The sequence below is a fragment of the Rhea americana genome, unplaced genomic scaffold, assembly GCF_003343005.1.
Source record: "Rhea americana isolate MKP2758 unplaced genomic scaffold, rheAme1 scaffold_255, whole genome shotgun sequence".
NCBI classification, from domain to species: domain Eukaryota; kingdom Metazoa; phylum Chordata; class Aves; order Rheiformes; family Rheidae; genus Rhea; species Rhea americana.
This window is the reverse complement of record NW_028186374.1, coordinates 188,105-209,976: the sequence shown is the minus strand read 5'-3', so window position 1 is coordinate 209,976 and position 21,872 is coordinate 188,105. Positions and strand designations below refer to the sequence as shown.

The window sequence follows — 21,872 nt, the reverse complement described above, 5'->3', positions numbered from 1 at the left end:
CTGCACTGACAGAAGGCTACTTTTTCCAATGCTTCCAAAATTCTGGAAAACTAAAACCACCCTCAAATCCTGTGTTTTGTGTATTCTGTGCACAAAATGAGACGGGAAAAGAGGGGAATATACGCTGGCATCCAACAAATGGTCATTTACTTATGTTTTGGTACTTGCGGGAAGAGTATGAAGAAACAAAAGAGTATCTATCTAAAGCTGACATCCGTGACAAATTACAACCCCAAAACTTCTCAGGAATGGCAAGYAGAAATAAGACTCCCGCTGAATTAGTAAGGAGAACACTGTCTATCCTAAAAAAGCCATTTAGCCTGAAGAACAGCATCCCAAGAAAAGTGGTGAAATCTCTATTACTTTAGTCACTTAATATCATGCTGGACAAAAGGCCCTGAAGAGAGATACTATCAGGAATTTACTTCTTCCAAAAAGGATGACTAAGATTATGACCCCCAAATTAAAACCAACATGGAAAGTTAAGAGGATGGATCATGTTTGCGCTTCTTTACCCCCACTGGGAAAAATTTTAGATGACTTATCACCTGTCCGGAGCATAAAATCCAAACATTGAGCAAGTCTTTCTTTGAAATATGAAATCCTGGTTTTCCCTTTCTTTGACCCCTCCAGCCCTTCCGCATCCCACACGTTAGCTTTCCAGTGTCCTGGGCTTTTCACTTCCATTACCAGCAGGAATTCAGGAGGACTATTTCCATGGCTGGAGAGAAGAACTGCGCACACTAGTGAAGTGCTCCAGGTTACACCAGGGGCAGAGTCCAGTAAGCGCCGCTTGACTGCTCCCTGTCCTCTTTGGCAGCACGCTTTGCATGCCTGGGTCTTGTGCAGCTAGCCCAGAAGCGTTCAAACCAGCTTTACGTTAGGAGGTGCCTCCTTAAAACCGCATCCGTCAGTGAGCAACTGTCGCCAGATTCAGGCGCTTCCCACTGCACAAAATGCTCTGTCCTTATATACAAACATGACCCTATATATTCATACACTCGGTTATTCAAGGGGAAAAAAAAAAAAAAAAAAAAAAAGAGTTGTTACCTTGCAATGCAACAGGTTAGCATAGAATTGCTTTGTTCAGTGTAAATCAAATAGTATATGACCAAAAACCCCCAACTGCTTTACAACATTTCAAGCTTAACAGTAAATGCTGCTTTTCTTGAAAGCGGCATTTCCTATAGTCATGTTCCATGGATGACGTGAACTGGTATTTTCTGCATTTCTGTATTTGTTTTTTAGGCACTCCTGAATTAAACGACCCGTTAGCTTTCAAAGATGCTGTTCCTTACCAAGCAAGGGTAAAAGAAAGCCTCAAGGAGATATTTTGGCTTTTAAACAAAGGTAACTTCTGAATTTTCAACTGGTTCTGGTAAGGCCTAGAAATAATTACACGATGCTCTCACAAAGAAGGCTATAACCCCAAAATTTTGGGGTAGATGACTTGATGTGATGAAAAATTGGAATATAACTGAAAATATCATTTTTCCTTAATAGCTCCTCTCAAAAGCTTTAAGAACAGACTCCCCCCACCCAGCGCAAAGCAGGGTGGTGGGAGCCGTTTTTAATAAAATGGCCTGACTGGCACAAAAACGTGAGGTCCTACAAACAGAAACAGTGGATCATCTTACATCTGAAATGGTAGACACTTTGGATGGAGCATTTGCATATAGGAAAGCCTATATCATATCTCGCTCAACAGTTGTAACACGTAAATAGAAAAAAAAAAAAAAAAAAAAAAAACATATTCAGAAATAAGGTGGAGCGAGTAACAAAAATGCTGCACAGAAAGCATTCCTAAAAAGGTGCTGCCATACGAAGTGCCACAGTGACTACAGCTTAACATAATACAGGCAAGGATTCACTCATGCTTTAAAAGTTGTTTACAAAAAGTAGTTTTACATAGAAAGTCTCTACAACGTTGTCTGCTATTCTCTGTATCACTGGTTTTCTTTTCAGTGCTTGCAAACTGGATGTGAGAGAGGTGCAACCACAGTTTGAATCCGCACAACTTCAAGCAATCTCACCCATCAATGTTCACAGACAGCAGCCTCCCCAGCCCCAGCAAGGGTTTTGGGCAGATTTTCTCTGCCGAATTAGCGGAAAAATGTTTATTAAAGTTACTCACTTAGCTTAACCCACTATTTCAGGTAAAGCACAGGAAAGGCTCACATGATATCCATAGTTATTCATTAACACCATGACAGTCTATCAGATTTCATTTTAAAGAACAAAGAAAACTTCTGAAACTACAAAGTGCAATTTTGAGAAAGTAGCTTATGACTATTTTTAAACCTTTCAGAGGACAGAAATGGGAACATTAGCTGTGCAGCTGATACTCAGTTTCCCCATGTCTCTAAATCCTTAAATACAAACTTCACTTGTCCACAGGAGGACTCGGTCCTCCTGTTCTCAAAATTTGTTTGCAGATTTTGGATTTTTCATCGAATAACGTATTGATTATTTTGGCTTTACACTGCTACGCCAGAACCACCAATGCCCTAAGAGTCCTGCAGCCGCCGCCACCACCACTGCGAAAGCACAGCAGCGAGCCTGAATTGGAAGTGAAAATTCCTTGTATATGCAACATTTACTATTTCCCACTGCCCTGCTTGGGCCAAACTCGCCTGGAGGAGATGGTGCAGGTAAAATCCTACCTAGAGCTTACAGCTAAGGCTGCAGCATGCTCAGCTGGAGTTGGGTAGAGGTGGAAAAGACTTGGCGCAGACCATTTAGCTGCCAAATGAAGGTAGGTGCACTGAGAACATGCAACTTAAGATTTTTCCAAAAAGTACTAAGTAACTGCAATCCAAACAGGCACCACCTGCTTGTTTTGTCATTTTTTTAAGCATTTCCTTTTCAGCAGATCTTGTTATGAAACCTAACACATCAGAGCTCAGTACAACAGCAAAAAAGCAAACTTTCATTTTTTCCAAGCTACTATGATAAGGATAATAACCACCTAGAAAACTTGTATTAGACTGCTAAAGGCTAAAGGAACTTTTTCTTTTTTTTTTTTTTTTTTTTTGGTAAAGATGCACTTCAAACAACTGAAAAACCCACAATCTGCAAAGGTGGAAAGATCTTTCTTGTATGACAGCCCTTGAAGTAAATATAAAGGCAAAAAGTCAAGAGGGACCATACACAAGACCAACTGCTGTTCATGGTATCAGTAATTTCTCTCAATATATCTTTTATGCCTCGTAAGAGTTAAATTCATCAGCATGACTATGATTTCCAGAGACTAAGAAAAGTGCACAAAACAGAATGCAAGAATAACTAATGAACTGTTATCTATTTTTAACAGTTTTAAACTTAGGAACGGATTGACAAGGAGTTTTAGTGGCAGAACAACCCGCTGCTGAGCAGAATTACAGTCAACAGAGTTTCAGAGCTATTATTCAGACCCAGTGAGAAGCTCAAAATTTATTACAATAACCACCACCATAAGCAAACATAGCAATGCAGGAACTCCAGCGAAGAGAACCATTTTCAGCTCCTCGTGGGCAGGAGAAGAGGGGACGACTCAGCCAGAAGCCCGGACTATCTCGCACTGAAAAAGATGTTCCAGAGCACAAGGGATTCACYGGCATTTCCTAGCCAATGACCTGTACTTTTAGAGCAGTTTACTGTCTGAAATACTGCATCTAAATGAGCTCAAAAACAACTGTCAAATACAATCCATTTGAGTATATGCAACATACAGATTTTATGCCGTGTATTCATTCTGCAAAACAAAACCAACAGGGTTGAAGCTAACGACAGTCAAAGTCACACGAAGCTTGAGAGCAGAGTGAAGGAGTCTCAGCAGTGGCTCTGATCCCCAATTAGCTAGTTCACAGAAAGATTACTAGATAATCCCAAATCATCAAAAAAGATAAAACAGCAAGAACATAGTAGTTAGCAGCACCAGTAGCACAGGGCTACTCAAGCTTCAGCACACTGGTGGATTCATACTGTAACAAAAGCATAAACCTTCTCTCCTACTTGTCTAGCTTATCTTTCCATTTCAAAATTCCGGCTATATTCCAACTCACTCCCATTTAATTCTAAGCTTCTTAAGGACGCTCTTTTCCCTACTGCCTCCTCTTCCTCTCTACCAGCTCATTCAGTCATCAGTTGGTCTCCTCTTCCTACCGGCTCAGTCATCACTTCACCACCTCCTTTCTCTATTTGATGGAACTGCCATCTTCTGCAAGCCACGTTCTGCACTCCACCATACTGGCAATCACCTCCTCTGAGTCTCACCTTATCCTCCTGCAGCTCATGTTTGGTATTTGTTTCTGTCTTTTGTGCAAACTCTTGCTTCTTGATCAGTTGCTTGTGGACACAAGTGGAATAAATTCTGATGGAGGGAAGTTCATTACAAAAAAAAAAAAAAAAAAGCCTTTACTCCTAGCTCCTTAGTTGGTGCTCTTTCCACCAACATCGTGTTTCCTACCTGACTATTCCACCAACTGCAGTGAGGCAGATTGAGAGGGGACGTAAACTGCGCTAGTACAAAACCTGCAAGTCAAAGGTAGATGTTAAGAGGTAATGTGCATGATGCAGGATGCTTTATTTTAAACATGCATTTCTACCCTAAAACAGTTCTTCTCAGAAATATGATCATAGTACTGCTCCTTAAGGGAAAGATGCATTTAATCTGGTACTTCTGCTATCCCAGAAAGATAACCAGACTCTGTTCCCCTTTTTTATTGCTGTGGCAACTCTCTAAGATACCTGAATCTGTTACTGAGTATGGATAGGAAATAGGGAACTTCATTCAGCTCTCACAAGCCAAGCAATGTACAAACTTACAAGTGAAAAACAACTTAACTTGCAACTTTTATTTTTATTCCTTTTTTTTTTTTTTTTTTTAAGCAGGCAGGAACAAGGTAAGACACCTCACGCTGCAACGTGCCGGGAGGCATGTGTGGGAGGTGTTTGCTTTGCTTTTTAGTTGTTTTTCAGAGTAGAATGGTTATGATAGCAGTTATTTTCAGAATAGAATTCAGTTTCCTCCATTTCCTGGAGATTCACAGATATTACAGACCAAATCTGTGACCAAACACAGACCAAATCTCAGTATCTCTTATGATGGTGCAACTCATAGTTGATAGGACAGAAATGAGAAGTTCAGCAATCGAATTTAAAGATAGCTTAGGACCAGACTGGATCTTAGCATTATCGTGTTTCTTTATTTCTGAGGCTTCCTCTCCTCCCTCCTTTATCGCTGCTGACATACCACAACCCTTCTACCCCTAGCCCAGCGTGAAGGAGCTGCTCCCTCTTTGGACACTAATCTTCCAGGCCATTAATAAATCCTGCTCCCTCTTCCTACTCTTAAGTTTTTATTAACTATCCCTTCAGCTCTGCCGCTACAACCAGTTCTCTCATCCAAGCATTTAGAGTCACTTCATTGCCACATAGCCCTCTGGGGCTTCCAAGACACGCAACCAACAACATGTTGCAAAAAATCATTCACTGCTACAAGGGGTTTTTCGCTATCCCCCTTTTAGCTTCCCCTCCAGTATGTTGTCAGAAACTTCAGAACTATAAGTATTTTTGCTCCTTGCTACCCATTTTCTTTTGGGAAATTCTAATCTCCTCTCCTGCCCTAATCCATCCTTCCCACTAGTTTCCAAAGTTATTAAAAGATACGCCAGAAAAGACAGGTTTCTATCATTTTTCCTGCGAGAAAGTCACTCATTTACAGACCTGAACTAGCCTCACAGCAGACAAAATACTAAAAGGTTGACATGGGAATCAAAGAACTCAAAGCAGCATGGGTTCAGTGGAAAATAAGCTTGCTATAAAGTAATCTGATTATCACCCAATCCTGTAAACTAAAAATAAAGCTAGTATTAATATTCAACTCAGTACTAAGTAGTTTTGCTCAACTAGAAAATAGTCCTAAAAAGAAAAGAAGCAAGCTAGACAARCTTGAGCAGGCTATTGTAATGAAGATGATCATGTGGCATTAATTCTTCACAGAAGACATGTAAAAATGATGGATTCAGAGAGGAATTCAGAAGAACTGACAGGACCAAAACGCACGCACCCTGCCATGAGACCAAAGCAGCTCCCTTTATTTAGGCAGACCTCAGCACACCGGGTACCCGGGGCTCTGTGCTAGCCACCACCGTTGCTACTTTGGTCCTGACAGCACACTAGAAAGATGACGAGAGCACACGGGAGGGAGAGGAAGGCACTATAGGAAACGGCTCAGAAGACCCTCGGGGAGCAATACAGTAAAGTACTGCAGCCGCTCTAGGGCCAGCGTCAGGAACGCACAARCCCCGCACCGCCGATCGGCTGGTTAGGCTGTCCTCGCTGTTGTTTTGCCTGTGTTCTCCTCGTAATGGAAATTCCTGGCAATGGAAAAGAAAGAAGGCAAGTACCTTCCCCCCTCCCCCCCCCCAAAAAAAACTCTTCCTGTACCTCTGCATGTGGCAAAATAGGTCTAGCAAGACGACAGAAAGGCAGCCTTTCAGTCAGCCACCRCCACGCTTACCTCATTCTGGATTTGATACAAATATGATACAAAAGCTAAAACCAATTTTAACACTAAGTCCCAGATTAATCGTTAGATTTTGTTCTACAGAAGAGAACATGCGTGTTAGGAGTAGGGAAAGAGGGTAGAGAAGAACAGAAGCACCCTGGATCGGCTCTGTTCTGCTAAAAGGCTRGATCGTCATAGACGCGTCTTGCAGGGTAGAGTTGCTCATGTAAAAGCCGGTCTGTTTAACAGCAGCAATTGCTCCACTAAAACGTCTGTCACTCACTACTGCTTTGCTTTCCTCAACCCTTTACAAAGAAAAATGTTCCCTCCTGCTTCCTCCTACTGTATCACTGCGAGAATCAATCCAGTGTGAAATAACACAGTAATTGCTGAAGAGATATGATGAGTTTTACTTTTCCAAAGCCACCTACAAACTACAATCCAGTTTTCCGAATGCTCAAGCTGTAACTTTAAGGTTATACTGTAATCACTAGCACACAGCAACTGTGCATTACATGGGAGTCTCTTCAAAGACAATAATCCAGCACTTCCAGAACCRCCGCTACTCAGCATCTCACATGCTTCACCCAACTATAGTACGTTACAGACCCTTTTTACTTTTATTATTATCTTTTAATAAAGAAACAGCTGAGCTGGCATGAAATGGCAATTCTCTGCCTCCCGTTAGCACCTACAGATCCAAGAAGTCTCCCTTGCGTTCGGCATAAGCACCATGGATTGAGAGCAACAAACGGCATGCGGCTGGTGCTRCAAGCTATCGCTGACATAAGCCAGTGCACGAAAGGGACGTCTGTGCCACCTCTGCTTTCTTCTGCTCCTCTCACCAAACCCAACCACTTCATACTCCAATATTGGACTAAGCTTCCAAATCCCTAGTGATCAAATTACAGCTCCATCTGGGCTTCCAACAGGCAGCTCAGCACTCTGTCCCCCTTCACTCCACTGAAATGGCTTTGCTACCAAAAGGCGTGTCACCTTCCCTGGTTTCAATCATTCTCAGCTTAACTTTTTTGCATAAGGACATTAAGCATTTAGGCATTTCAGACACTCACGATTCATCAATTACAGTATATGAAACACTGCGAATGCAAAAGCAGATCTGCTCTAAGTAATGGAGGAACATCAGGTATTTAAGACTCACRGACCTACCAGCTGCTTTGAATACTGTTAGTAAGGAATAACAAAAAAAGGACAGAACTACTTTCAAATGGCTTTATTTCTTCCTTCTAGAGTGGTAACTCCATGAGAGAGAGGGAGACCTATGCTCTGCTTTCTGCACTGATTCCCAGATGAGTTTAACACATTTAAGTTGCAGAGCTACCATAATCCCTCCCAAGTTCCCGGGTGTTATTGCCCCAGCTCCCATCAACTGCGTTGCTTGACCACTCGGTGCAAAACAGCAGCCTTTCAGCCAGGCACCCCRGGAGGACTTCGCACTTTGGACTCTTATCTCCCTCTGCTATGAAACACAAATGAGTAACATGAAGCAAGGTCCACCTAACTGATTAAGGCTCTCAGAGAAGGGGAAAGGACAGGTCTGGGTGGAATTTATGTTGATTTGTGAAGCGGGAAAGATAGGCTTTCTGCACTACAYTGGCATCATCTTTTATCTGTTCACTGAGGGGGAAAAGTAAGCGCCTGCTTATTGCTATTCCATCCTATAGTAATGCGCTCCAAAAGAAAGTCACCGTGGTGCTTGGAACACGTATGCTAGAAGGACAGATGGAGAAGCAAGGAAAAGATTAATCACTGCATGGCAGAAAGCCAACGGCATTACCAAAAAGAGAAAAAGGTGAATTCAGTTTAAGTGCCAAGACAGCAGCTCTCCTATAACCTCAGTTTAGGTGAAAGGTCCTGAACAATATGCAGACCTGGCAGTTTGACAAAAACACCATTTAAAACAAATTCACTTCCAAAAATCAGCGAGCAACAAGGYGGTCTTAAAATAAATAAATAAATAAAGATTACTTTTCAGGAATTAATTTTGAGAATTAAATCCCGACCTGCCTCACAGTGTTCAGAGGAAGCACATCTTGTGTTGAAGGTCTCCATTTCCCTGCCTCTTGGGCTAACTGCTATAAAAAAGCCTAGAGAAATAGATTCATGAAGCTTTTAGTGTCTTGCTGTAGCAAACTAACTCAAAGAAAAATACTCAGAGGGCCAGGAATAATTGTAATTTATTTCATCCTTTATTACAGGATGAAAGATTTGCTAAAGCTAGAAATAAAATTTAAAAAATCACGTTAAGAGTAAGCTGGGTGTTTTATTACCACTTATAGTAAAATTTGAAAATCCCTTCCAAGCATTTTGCAGAGATCAAAATACAAATTTAAGTATTCCAAGGCAACAAGTCCGCTTAATGCAGAAACATCTTAACATTTTTTATTACTAAAATACAAAAGACAAGTTTGGGGAAAAAGATTCTTACAAACTACTGGCTCTACACAGAACAAAAGTTTTCAATAAATTTAACTAGAAATTAATTTTTTGCAGGAAAATTGCATGCTTGCATTGTATATACGTATAAAGATATGTCTCCAAACTTCCCCCTTCCCACCCTGATGGGGGGGAAAAGGGAAAGAAAAGAAGGTCTGCAAAGGCCCAAGTCTTGGAAAAAATGGAAAATGCTACAGAAAGAATTAAAATAATTTCTGCCCTGAGCATCATTACCGTACATCTGCTTATGAATCAAAAATAAAGCTGAGGTTTACTTTGCAGAAAGTGTAACCTCTGAAAATAAAAACTTGAAAGCTTTACTGAAAAGTTAGCCACATTGATTAATGTATTCATATCACATCAAGAGTTTTTGACTGAGAAAAATGTCTTTGTTCAGATAAACAAGCTTACATTGGTCCTACTATGTAAATATAGAATTTGAAGTTGATCAAACTGTGCCAAAATTAACAACTAAAGATGATGTTTCAAAGGTTTGTTTCATCAAGAAAATCTAGGTGCTAGACAAATATTAGGTCAAAGTTCAATTAAAAAACACTAAAAAACCCTTTTAATCGTGTCTCTGTATGTTTACAAAGCTTTTGGTTACTAAAGTGATGCTACCATGAGAAATCAAACATCTGTAACATATTTATCCTCTTCCCAACTGAGTTCTAGCAATCTAAGTTATCTCAAAGAGGTGTAYGCAAATAATTGTAACAGATAAAAGCAGCAGAGGGACAAGATGCACAGCACAACTATTACCATAACTTGCAACATGAGATTAAGTATATCTTAAAGTATTTTGCAAGAGAGCAATAACCAGTTTAACAGGGAACTAGCTACCCCACATACTGCACAATACATATAAGCCAATTTTGACTCACAGTTAACATTACTTAATAAARTACAAACCCTAAATTAAATAAGCACAACGTGCATTAAATGATCTGATCGCCTTAAAAGAAGCACAAGCAACAATACAAGAGAATTCAAATATAATCTGAAATAAATTAATCCAAGTCAACAACACTTCAAACAAATTTGAAGGAGTTCAAAATTCAACTAAGACTTGCCTCTATAGACAGTAAGCTGACTGCTCAGATATCAACACCTTTATGAGTTTACTTACAGAAGAGGCATCAGCAGGTACTAAAACATCTGTTATGATCCCATCAAAACAGAATTTTGTTATACAGGAATCCAATTCAGATGTTTTTCCCTCCAAAAAATTTCTATAGCTTGTCCTCCACGATTAAGCTGAATGCAGGTGTATAAATTTGTGGTTCAAATCAACAGCAGCTCTCAAAGCACAATAATACCTGTGCGTATCACAGATATCCACCTTTCAAAATGCACCCAAAAGGTCATTAAAAAAACACAAAACAAAAATGTACAGATGTGTCAGTTGGCACCTCCACAGCTCTGAAGTTCCTACGGTTGGCTGGAGACAGCCAGTAAAAGCAGTCCAAACCAAACTCCAAAAATTGGTCATGAGAAGGAATAGACTGTTTTGAAACAGTGACATTATTTAAGAGGTTTCTTGTCCACATTAATCTCCTACAGCTTGGTTAAACATGCATTAGCAAAAGGTTTGCGTCTTACGACATTCTGTACATGTGGGGAAATGGCAATAGCAGCTCTGAGAGTAACGGCAACAGCAAAGAGGTCTCAAAAATAGGATGAAAAGAGGTACTCAGTTTACTCTTTACAGTATGTACACGCCAAGGCAGACATGAATCCTGAAGTAAGAGTGGACATACTGAAGGAAGAGATTATAGTTCTAAAATAAATTAATAATTATTTTATTTCAATCTCAAATTGAAAGATCAAATAGACCAAACCCAGAATTTTACACTGAGGCTTACAGTAACAGCCAGAAGTGTCCATTTTTAAAAACCATGCTCACTTGAAGAACTACCTAAAGAGCTACAGTTTTTCTGCAGAAGCATTCTCTTGCATGAAGAAAGATTTAACAATCCACTTGAAGCGCTCAAGAGACTTTTGGGTAGGTGTTTAAGCAAGGTAACGTCTGACGGTGTCACCTGCAAACACCACACTTAACATTGACCAGCRGGAACAAACTAGACCTGCAAAGGTGGATCTTGCCAAAAGGCAGCCGCATATGCTGTGCGTAGCCACAGCATTACGCACAAACATACTTTAACACAAACATACTTAACACAATATCAAAATAACAAACAAAAGTAACTGCATCCTACTGACTCGCTCAGCCAYGGTACTGTATGTGCGCCGCTTAAACACCGCTCATTCCAAGAGAGAAATCCCTTGTTCGACTCACGATGTCTAACTAACTACTCTTCTCYATTTCCAGAGCACAAAGATCCTCCYGTTGTAAAGGTCTGTATTTTATTTGGTCGACWTCTCAAATGTTTCAAGGGGTATTGTGGTCTTCCCCCACAGCAGCATTTCTTAGAGATGGCTAAGTAATCTGTTTACTCAGCCTCCTCCAGAAAGCTGTTTCATAGATGGATCCTTTTGGCAAGGATGTTTTGTTCCTATATTTAATGTGCTTTTTATTAATTATGCTTCTTACTAACATGAAGGCACTACTAAATCCCTTCTACGGCACAGTATGCCTCTTATTTAGCAAGCCTACAACAGATATACACACATACCTAGGTAATAAAAAACTGGGTGTTGAGTTTGACTTTATCAACTTCTTTGTGACTTGAGCATCTTTGGATGCTTCTTGCAYGCTTTAGATGCTTCTCCCCTTCCCCCCAGGTTAAAGACACTATTTTTTTTTCTTTCGTTCTAGTGGCAARAGAAAGAGTGGCAGAGTGGAAAAATGAAAATGTGCAATTCACAGCCAAGGGACAAAGTTACAACAGTCAAACTATCAACCAATGGCACACACAGAGAATTAGATTTGCAAGCAAAAAAATCAACAGAATATTAGCACTCACAAGGAGGAAGAGAAAAGCTATAGCAGTTTGCCATTATTTATACTCAGCCCTGCAAAGTAAACWAGCACTTGTGCCACTAAAGAATTCATAATTTTGGGGAGATGTGGGAGGAGGAGTTCATTGAAATACCTTTTCTCACTCAAAAGTTAGTCTTTTTAAAGTATTTAGGGTGAAAAATAGCCTGCTGACTAAAAAATAGACTTGAGCAGGTATGGCGTTGCCTCTTGTATGGAAATTCTAACCCCCCAGCTAGCTAAATGAAGAGTCAGCAAAATTTCAAAGTACATCTGATAGTAGACACTATCATTTGCATTTTAAAGAAATGTTTTCACATGTGGAAACTAGAAGAAAAATCTGCTCCTCACTCCTTCTCCACTCCATATTCTTAGCTAGGTCAARAGTACATCATACTACATATAATTTTCAAAGTTTCTTCTATTGTCTATTTTCTATGAATATACAGCACCATTTAGTTTATAGATCATAATACTGGCTCTTCTGACATGCTTCTGTACATACTTCTAATTACAGGAATCACAATATATGCACAGCTCACTGTCAAGTACAATTATTAAATCTTTAAGCAAGGAGAAGTTTTTAGAYGAACTGGAAAGTCTTATCAGCAGAAATGTTCCTGTGCAACAGGACTTACATGCACGATTAAGCTTTATTAGAGAAATTACTATGACAAAGACATTTCTAAGCAACCAGGCACTTTGTTTAAATAGGCAGGCTTTCCTCTTTCTCAATGAGTCATATGTCTACTGTATATTAAAACAAAAATGGCAGCAGGAAGATATTTGAAAACAGTCTGAAAATAAGAAAGAAACCATTTCTGTCAAGTCTGTTAGTAAGGACTGAAAAGTTCTTTTTAACATTTTCATAGACCTTTTGAAACACCACTGCAAATCTTGCTTTTAGTCTGTGGCTCCTGAAAAACTAGTGGATCTGTATGTTTTCACTTCCAACAGCTTCCTTCAAACACAGCACTTAGAAATAAACACTGTTCCAACAACAACATAAACTGAAGAATTATGAGACACTAACCAACATGATTTAAAGTTGGTGACAAAGTATTTAAGGTTTGTGATGTGCTACTACAGTTGAATATAATGGCCCAATTCTACTCTGAAAAGATACCATAAAAATTTCATTTTTCTCAAATGGACAACAAGCCAATCCAAAAGCTCAGCTTACAAGGACAGGCTTTTCTGACTGTCTGAGTTGGAAGCAAAATGGAGAGGAAACCAAGCTGTGGTTTGCCCCCATGARGGCTGACTGCTCCATTTCATAAACTATTCTAACTTACAGCATTAGAATCAAATTGAACCTACGCTCCTGCATAAACCTTCTGAAGATGGGAGCCAAGCGATCTCTTCAAAGATCTTCAATGACATCGTGGAACTCAAATGATTTTAATAAATAGTTCTGATGTACTAGAAATAGGAAACAACTCAATTGCAGGTGCCAAGAGTAATAGTTGTGGTAAGTGAGCTTTTTAACTCACCAGATCTCTTTGATAGATCAAAGGAAACTCATCTGTGGAGTAACACTTGACATGGTCRTGTTTCAAAACAAAACTGCACTTATAGCTATTTTAATTTTACTACAATACAGTGAGTTTTGCTGTCATACGTTTCTATATATTTATATTCTACTTCATATTACTAGGAAAGAACATACATGCCTATTCAGTAGGGGTGCTGTTTTAGTGATAATGTTGCTGACCAGGGAGCTGAGCAACTATGTTCAAGTCTGTAAGAGTCCACTGAAATTGGGAAGTAGCAATGTTTGGGATAAGACTTGAGCTGTGATTGCCGGAGGCATGGTCTGCATAGAGACAGTCAACTTGGCAGCTGAGCGTGGACTACTTAAGAGGATGAGAAGCAAATTAACTGCAAGTCATGTTAAAGCAATTCAAGTGGATCCAGGCAGATTGGAAGTCACCAGAGAAACAAGCAGTACCAGCAGTTTGCTAAAACACTCAGAATTGCCATGGAATGAGAATATCTTCAGCTGACTTAATTCACAATCGGCAAGCATTCTACAACTAAGCCCGCTACTTAGCGAGATCAACTGGGAAATCTGTTTAAATAATTTGCTTTATTTTTCTCATCACATGTTTTCTTTACTACTGAGTCCCCAAAACACAGAGCAAAACAACATAACTACATACACAGCTGAAGTCTTGCATTCACAAAGGAGCAAATCAACTCTTGTTCTTTAGAGTAGTTTACTCATAATCTTATTAAATTTACTCAAGATTAATATCCAACATCAAAACACCACAGGGCGAACATTGACATGGAGTAAAAACTGTGCATGTGCCTATCAAAGGCACATGTAATACATACACTCTGCTTAGAAACAGCAAATAACAAACCAGTATGTTTAATCCCTCAACAACACAAAATGAGACAACTGCTTATTCTCTTGGTAGATATACTTAAAAAAAATGCTATTTTCTCCAAAGTTAACTTCTAGAAAGAGGTCGTCCTCCTCTTTAGTCTACAGCTTCAGAAACTTCTCCCAATGCAACATCTGCAGCCATGTGCCTATTTTGACAAAAACAAAGGCAAAAACACACACTACAACAAACGAATTAGGATAATCAGGTTAAGAGAAAAGATTATTCTAAGTTAAATATGCAGAAATCCAGCATATCAAACCTCATTTTGGCATTGTTAATGGCATTTTGAACCTGTAGGATCTTGGTGGCAATTCTACTTGATACAAACTACTCAGAGAAGTCGTATGTGCACCCTCCCACACACACAAGGAAAATAAAGCACTTCTAAACAATACAGAGAACTCTGTATCTAAACTCATTGCAACTAGGTCTTTTCTTGAAATATTGCATTGGAAGAATAACTGACCTGCCAACTACATCAGCTAGCTTTTCTGTCAGCTTGTCCCTGCCAAGCAGGTTCCAGCTCTTACCAATACAAAGATTTTCTTTCAGAGTTTTCAAAATATCTGTAATGAAGTTATTTGAAAACTACAAAAAAAGACATTTAGCTGAAAACCAATAATGCTGTAATCAGGACTAGCTACAAAAAAAACAAAAAAAATTTTCTCCTGATAAATCTCTCTTACCGGTTCAGACTAAGACTCGACCAAATAACCATGTGCATTTATTGGGCTTATAGAGCCCAATAACACATTTGACTAATTAATATCTTTTAGAAAAAAACTAATCTTGAGATAGATTTAGTAGTGTCCTATAAAGGAAAGCATTCTGAAAGGCAACTCCTGACAAGCTATGCTTTCCCCATTGCTTAAAAGCAATGGTTTACACCACAACTTTACAATTTCTTCCTAAGTTCCTGCTTATCCTTACTGGAGTAAGCCAGCTCATTTCAGCATAGTGAAATGAAAACTATCCCTGTAGTGCTGTCCAAAAAATACGGCTATAGTCCCGTAGTTAACAAGCAAAATTGTTACAGGAAAGGAGTCCGGTAGTGAACCAAGTAGAGACATGTACAGCAGCATAAAAGATTTCCTCTGTGGTTTCCAGAAGGTCTCAGGTCAGAAACACAAAGCAGGCAGTTTAAACAACTCTGAAAATGCAAAGTATGCAGTCATGCCCAATGAAGACTTCATACCCTTGCTAAAGCTAGCTGTTGCATCTTCAATTCACAAACCGTTTTCAGAAATTACTTCATTCCCTATTTCCAAGAGTATTATATGAAGAACACATTTCTTCTGGAGCACCATACAAAGTCTACATAATTCCTTTGGTCATGTCTCCATTAATGGAGAAAGCGTTTTGCTTTCGTTTCTCCCTGTTGATGAAAAAGTGTTTGTCCTGATGCCAGTAAGTCAGGATCCTGTGACATCTGAGATACGGTTGCTTTTCATTCCCGTTTCAATCGGCTACAGGTAAGGTTTACCTGCCTCCTTCAGCTTATTCAAGATGCAAGCACCACGGCCCATGACTTTGAGTCACTGTGATTATTTCTGGCTTACTTTCCTTTCTCTGTAAGAGCTGCTTTAAAATGGCAGCTCCAGTTTAAAATTAGCCACACTGGCTCATGATGCCCCAGATGAAGTGAATCTCAGGTACTTGGGAGAGTACTTTCGGGTGAAGTGATCAGATTCTAGATTTTTTTTTTTTTTGTCCTTGTTTGAGAGAATGGATATAAAAATACACCATGGGGGGGGGGGAAGGAAATAAAAAGGGAGTAGACTTGCACCATGGACTTTCCTTGATCTTTAGTCATTCCTTTCCTTAGTCATTTACTAGAAAAGGATTACAGGAAACCATCACGGAAGGAAGATCTTGCCCCAGAACACTGGCCCCAAACTACACCGSGTCACACGACGGCCGCACGCTGCACAGGAACACGCTGCACCGGGAAAGCCAGACCTCCCAAGAGCTCGGAGCCGACCTTGGCGCGTCCAGCGCAACCGAGGCGGCGCAAGCGGCACCTGGGAAGCACGAGGACTATCTGTTGGTAGGTAACTTTCCAGAAAAGCCCTTCGCAAGACAGCTAATCTGTGTACCGATTCTGGAGGGTCAGGCAAGCCTCAACGAACGCGTTCGCTCCGTCACCAACTCTGCCGCCTCGGGGACACACGGGCAAGGCAGAGCAGGCAGCAGCTCCAAAAGGACGTACCGCGACAGACCGCCTGCGCCCAGGCCGCCTCTGCAGCCTGCGCTGCGCCGGGCATCTGCCCAGGTTAAACACGCTGGGAAGGAGAAAGTTTGCAATACAGGGATTTCAAGAGAGAACTCGGATAGCTAGGAGGGCTTGAGCTCTCCTTTTGGAACAGCAGTACGTTTAGACGTCTGTCAATAGATTTAAGTAGTAAAGCAAGGGTGGAACTACAATTTTACCTAGCTAGCAGGGTCTTGAACAATGCTATTAAAAAAAACAGAACAGAAAAAGAACTAATAATTCTACAATGAGCAAATGAGTTTAAGCAGTGATGAAAATCATTTTACTTTCAACTGAATGAGAAAATCTTGGTTTCATAAGTTTTTAATTTTTTCTCCTGTCTTTGTATTTCACACCTTCTCCCCTTGGGATATATTGCTACAGTTACCAACAGAAGAATTTGCCTTCAGCCTTGATACTGTTCTTAAGAGTATGACTGCAGCTACATGTTAAGCAGTTTAGTTAAGCTATGCACATTCACTGTCAGGTAGATCAACAACCTCTCTATTTTTATTGCTCTTTTTCACAAWTTTAATTTTTATCATTTTTGTCATCAGGAACAGGAGGTAAAAAAACTAACACACATTTTCCTTCAGCACAGATTTCAGGTTCAGAAGAACAAACAAAATTAAGTTAATACTGAAATTAAGTTAGCAACGCAAACCAAAACGTGTATTTGCTTTTCTTAAAAACAAATTTCCTTTCATCAGAACTGGAACATCAATAAGGAGAGAAGCTAACAATCAATCACTGTTGATGATCCCATTAAGACAACAAACTAGGGCATGAGAAGAGTCTGGAACAGGATACCAATCCTCAAATGCCTGAAGAAAATGGCAAAAACAGAGAACACTTCTACTAGTCAAAAGAAAATTCAGGGAGCAAGTAATTTTTTCCGACATGGGAACATGAAACATTTGTGTAAAACATTTTCTTCGCTTGCTCTCTCACTGAAAGAAAACTAAGGTGTAAATACAGAAAGTAGACTTTTTTTTTGATGCAATGCTTTTACTTCATCTCATTTGGTATGAGATGGAGCCCTGGAAAATACCAACTCTGTATTTTTTCAAGTTTGCCAAGTTTTTAAATTGTTTTCCCTTAAGTGCTAGCACCTTCACAGAAATGCTGTTTTATCACTTATGCTCTACCATAAAATAGCTCTAGCCTCTTCAGTCACAAACAACTTTGCTTCTAAGAACTTTAGAAATGTGCTTCAAAATGAGTTATTCTTGCTCCTTTTGGAAACGCACTTTTTTGCAACCTTTTCGAAACGCATCACCAGTGCTGAGCTCGGTACTGCATATGAGGACAAACCCCAATGATTAATACAGCAGGGGCACTTCCACTATTCTTTTCCAACACACTCCTTTTTCAAATTAACATTTACTTTGCTTCCTGAATATGTGATAAATGAGAAAGTCCAAGCTGTCCTCCTTGGCTGGTGCATGTTAGAATCCCATTTGCAGCTGGCTTCAGGCTAAGACCAAAGTCACTGAAAATGGAATTTGTCTAAGTGCTTGCCTATTCCGCACTAAGGAATTGGTTGCTTTTAAAGAAGGGCCTAGATATCACAGAACCATCCCTATCCAGAATTGCACGTACTGCTTCAGATGAAGGCTTCAGGCAAGTCCCTTTGCTTTGGGGTAATTCTACTTATTTGAGCCATTATACATAGAAAAAAATAATTTTACCATATAACTGTGTAGTAGCTAGAGACAATCTATTCTGAAGATCTCAGAAATGCACAAATTAACAGAAATATGCCAGATAGCAATTTGTCACTCTTCACAAAAATTTCAAAGAAAAACAAATGAAAATGAAGCTTATTTCTTTCTGTGAAAAGACCAACCACTCCATATAACAAATCTGGTTGGATTCAGAGGCTGGAAACAGCTATACTCACATCTCTTCCCGAACCAAAGGGATCCCCTTTTCAGCGTTCCCAGAGAATGCTTTTTGTATTTTTATTTTCAAAAACTAAAATGGACTACGCAGTACTCCACAGAGATGTTCACTTAAGAGAATATGATTTATACTTGGCTTGCTTTTATGTCAGGCAGTGCAGCTTTTTTTGTGATTGCTAACGCATCAATGAATTAACACTTACATGTCAATAAACTAACAAGATAATGACTGGAAATGTAAAGATAGATAAAAGGAGCAGAAACAAAACTAGCTTTTTCTACATATCAGAACAGAGTTTTTTGCCATCAAAATTCTAGGGGGGAACAGGACCAAAGCAGCACACACAAGATAAGCACACTGCTATCCAGCTGAAAGACAAGAGCAGCAGCAACCTGAACATTTCTCTAATCTCATACCAGGAAYGTCAAGACCTAAAGAACACTGACTATATCGAGCAGGAATCAGATCACTGCCCCAACACAGAAATACATACTTCCAGATAAACGTATTCTCTGCCCCAATCTGCAACGACCACCAAATTAAGACTTCTTGCACAGATATTGCCTTTTCCTTTTCCTAGGGCATCAGCTGGGCAATCTATGCTAAATTTAACGTTTTCAGATCAGATCCTCTATATATGAAAAACATTCACTGCATGCCTGTCAACAGTGGTCCATAACAGAAAGATCGATTGTTACACCTCTCCGTTCAACCTAGAAGCTTTTCTCTAATAGATTTCAGATTGCTTTAGAAGATGTAGTTGCCAGTCTCCTAAAATGAGATCCTGCACAGAAGTAATCACTTGCTCCCTTTTTGAAGGATTAGATTACTCTCTCCCAGTTGATCCTACTAAGATACTATCCAACTTTTACCAAGGAAGATTTTTTTTTTTTTTTCAAAATAAGTGTTTTCATTTCTGATTACTTGAGAAATACTGCTTCAATTATCTTGCTTTTATGGTAACCCTGGTGACWGAAACTGGTAACTACAGACTCAAGAAAGCATGCTTTTCTGTTTCATTCCAGAAAAGAGTCTACTTAGTTTGCTAAACATCTGAGTAGCAAAAATAAAAGAAGATACCAAATATGTTAAATTATATATACATACTTTTGTCATTGCTCCTGTCTGTGCTGTGTTCAGTCCGGTGTGACCAGCCATCTGTGGAGATACTTGGGTTAAAGTCTCTGCCAGCACACTGCCTGCATTCCCCTGCATGGCAGGGGCAGAATATTGCATTCCTGCTCCCCTTCCTCTTCCAGCTGCCCCAAGAGATCCATTCATTACCTGCCCTTGTCCTTGCTGAGGTTGATTCATTAAACTGTGACCAGAATTACTGTTGAGAAGGCTCTGGTGTGTCTGACTGAAATTAGTATTCATACATATCCCAGGTCCAGTCTGTGATGTTGCAGGGCTGCTTGTCACCATCCCCACTTGTTTTTGTGCTTGAGAGTTCAGTGTTTGCGATGCAGGTGTGGTAGGTCCAGAGGTGCTGGCTGCTTGCTTCGCCAGGCCTGAAGCAGAAGAGTCTCCCTGGTTTAAAGGGCTCTTACCCATAGCACCCAGATTACCGATATTAGCACTGTTCGGTTGCCCTTGAACTTGGCTACCAACTCCCTGCTGGACAGGGCTATTTGAGTTCACATTTCCAATTCCTGGGTTTAAGGAAGAGCCGGTGCCTCCCCTCAGAAGTTCAGAAAGTTGTTTGTGTTTGGAAGCYGCATCTGGAACAAGGCTCCCACTGCTGTTTAAAAGGCCCAACTCGCCATTGGGGATCAGCTCATCAGGAAGATCATTTTCCAAGTCAAACAAAGATCCAAAATCTACAAGTTAAAACAGAAACATAGGTAAGAAAAACGTAACAAAAACCGACTAAAACATTTGTCTACATCACTTTGTACTGGTCATGAAAATCCCTGAAGTACACTGAGGTACATCTTCACCTAAGTGCCAGTATAGCCACCATGAGAGCGTGGCGCACCGCAACATGAATTCCAAGATGTTCTAGGAAGTGCAGTCATAAATGCAACATACATATAACAATACAGGGCAAAACACGGASCAATAAATGGTTTTACTGCAAGACTTTTGTCAAAATATTTTACCAAAGCTAAGAAATTGAGACGGCAKGGATATCACCATTTAACCTCACTCCTAGCTGTCTCTTCTTCTGGCTAAAAGAAGGTAGCACAAATATCAAGTTTTCCTATTGATTTATACTCCCCTGAAGACTATTATATCACCTGCTCTAACCTCTCATATAATCCCAGGCCACTGCATTTCACCCATCAAACATATCTCAACCCCTTAATATGTTTGCATTTGGTTAAAGAATATCTTCCRGTAAGGCTTGCAATCCTCATCTAGAGGAAACAAAACAACCGCTTTCTTTGGTAGTGTGATCTCAGTCTCACAAATGTGCTCAGTATCAGCCTCCAGTCATTGATTCGTATCACCATCTGCTAAAGATCCTGAAACGCACTCCGCATTTCTCCTGGTAATCGCTCTTGAATCGAGTCGCTTCTCCATCTCTGAACGGTTCTGTTCACCAGATCATTCAAATTGCTCTCCAGCTGCCCTGCCCTCCTTTATCCTACCCAGTACTGACGGAGGTAGTCCATACTCTCGCCTGACGAGGGGGAAAAGTAAAAATCAAATCTTCACTAAGCCAGCTGAAGGGAATGCTTTGACTGGTTGGAATATGCAAACGCCAAACCAATTTCCTTGTGGTTTTCAARTGAGGAGCAGCTCAGGTTCACTACGATGTTTTATTGCATACCGTTAAGTAGTGTGTAATAATATTACTTTAGTCCTAGCTAAAAATAAAATTATTTGTTCTTTAGAGATGTTATCTGCATATACATACTTCCATTAGAAAAAAATTATACATAAGGACAAGCATACGCATCAACACCMATAAACATGTAAAGCAGATTGACTCAATCCATCAGACCAAAAATCAACTCTGCAGTAAAGTAAAAGCTGCTTTGGCAAAGGACATGACCTGAAGCAATCACTTTTTACCAAAGTAACAAAATTGTTTAAGAATTTGCCCCTCCAAATGCCAGCCTTGAAAAAAAATCCTGATCTCTCACAGCGAACACCACTACAAACCAAAATTTTTCAAGCCTATGATAAACCAGTAAAAAAAAAAAAAAAAAAAAGAATGCCAAATACTGCATTATTTTAAAGCTTAATTCATACAAACTCTTCAACCATGAAAAGACAGTGCAAGGTGAGATTATAAGAGTGCCACACAAGCATTCAGTAAGAGGCAACCAAACCACACTGCACACATTAAAAAAAAAGAAAAGTAACTAGTCAAAATGTAACTTTTATCACAAAGCTAGGACATATTACAAATACATTCAAACACCATATACATTGTCAGCATTCAAATTTTCAACTCATCCTAACTAAAGGAAACTGCACAAA

The 21,872-nt window shown here is 39.8% G+C and overlaps 1 protein-coding gene across 1 annotated transcript in view; it reads right to left on the bottom strand.

Moving 5' to 3' along the window:
- The window catches only part of CREBBP (CREB binding lysine acetyltransferase), a gene marked incomplete at its 5' end in the record, with an annotated part of 84,248 nt that extends 63,981 nt beyond the window's left edge, over window positions 1-20,267 (bottom strand). The window contains one exon of the mRNA XM_085307197.1: window positions 19,548-20,267. Within this exon, the coding sequence (XP_085163323.1) occupies window positions 19,548-20,267 (720 nt within the window). The remainder of the gene's footprint in view (window positions 1-19,547) is intronic.
- Window positions 20,268-21,872: the final 1,605 nt, after the last annotated feature.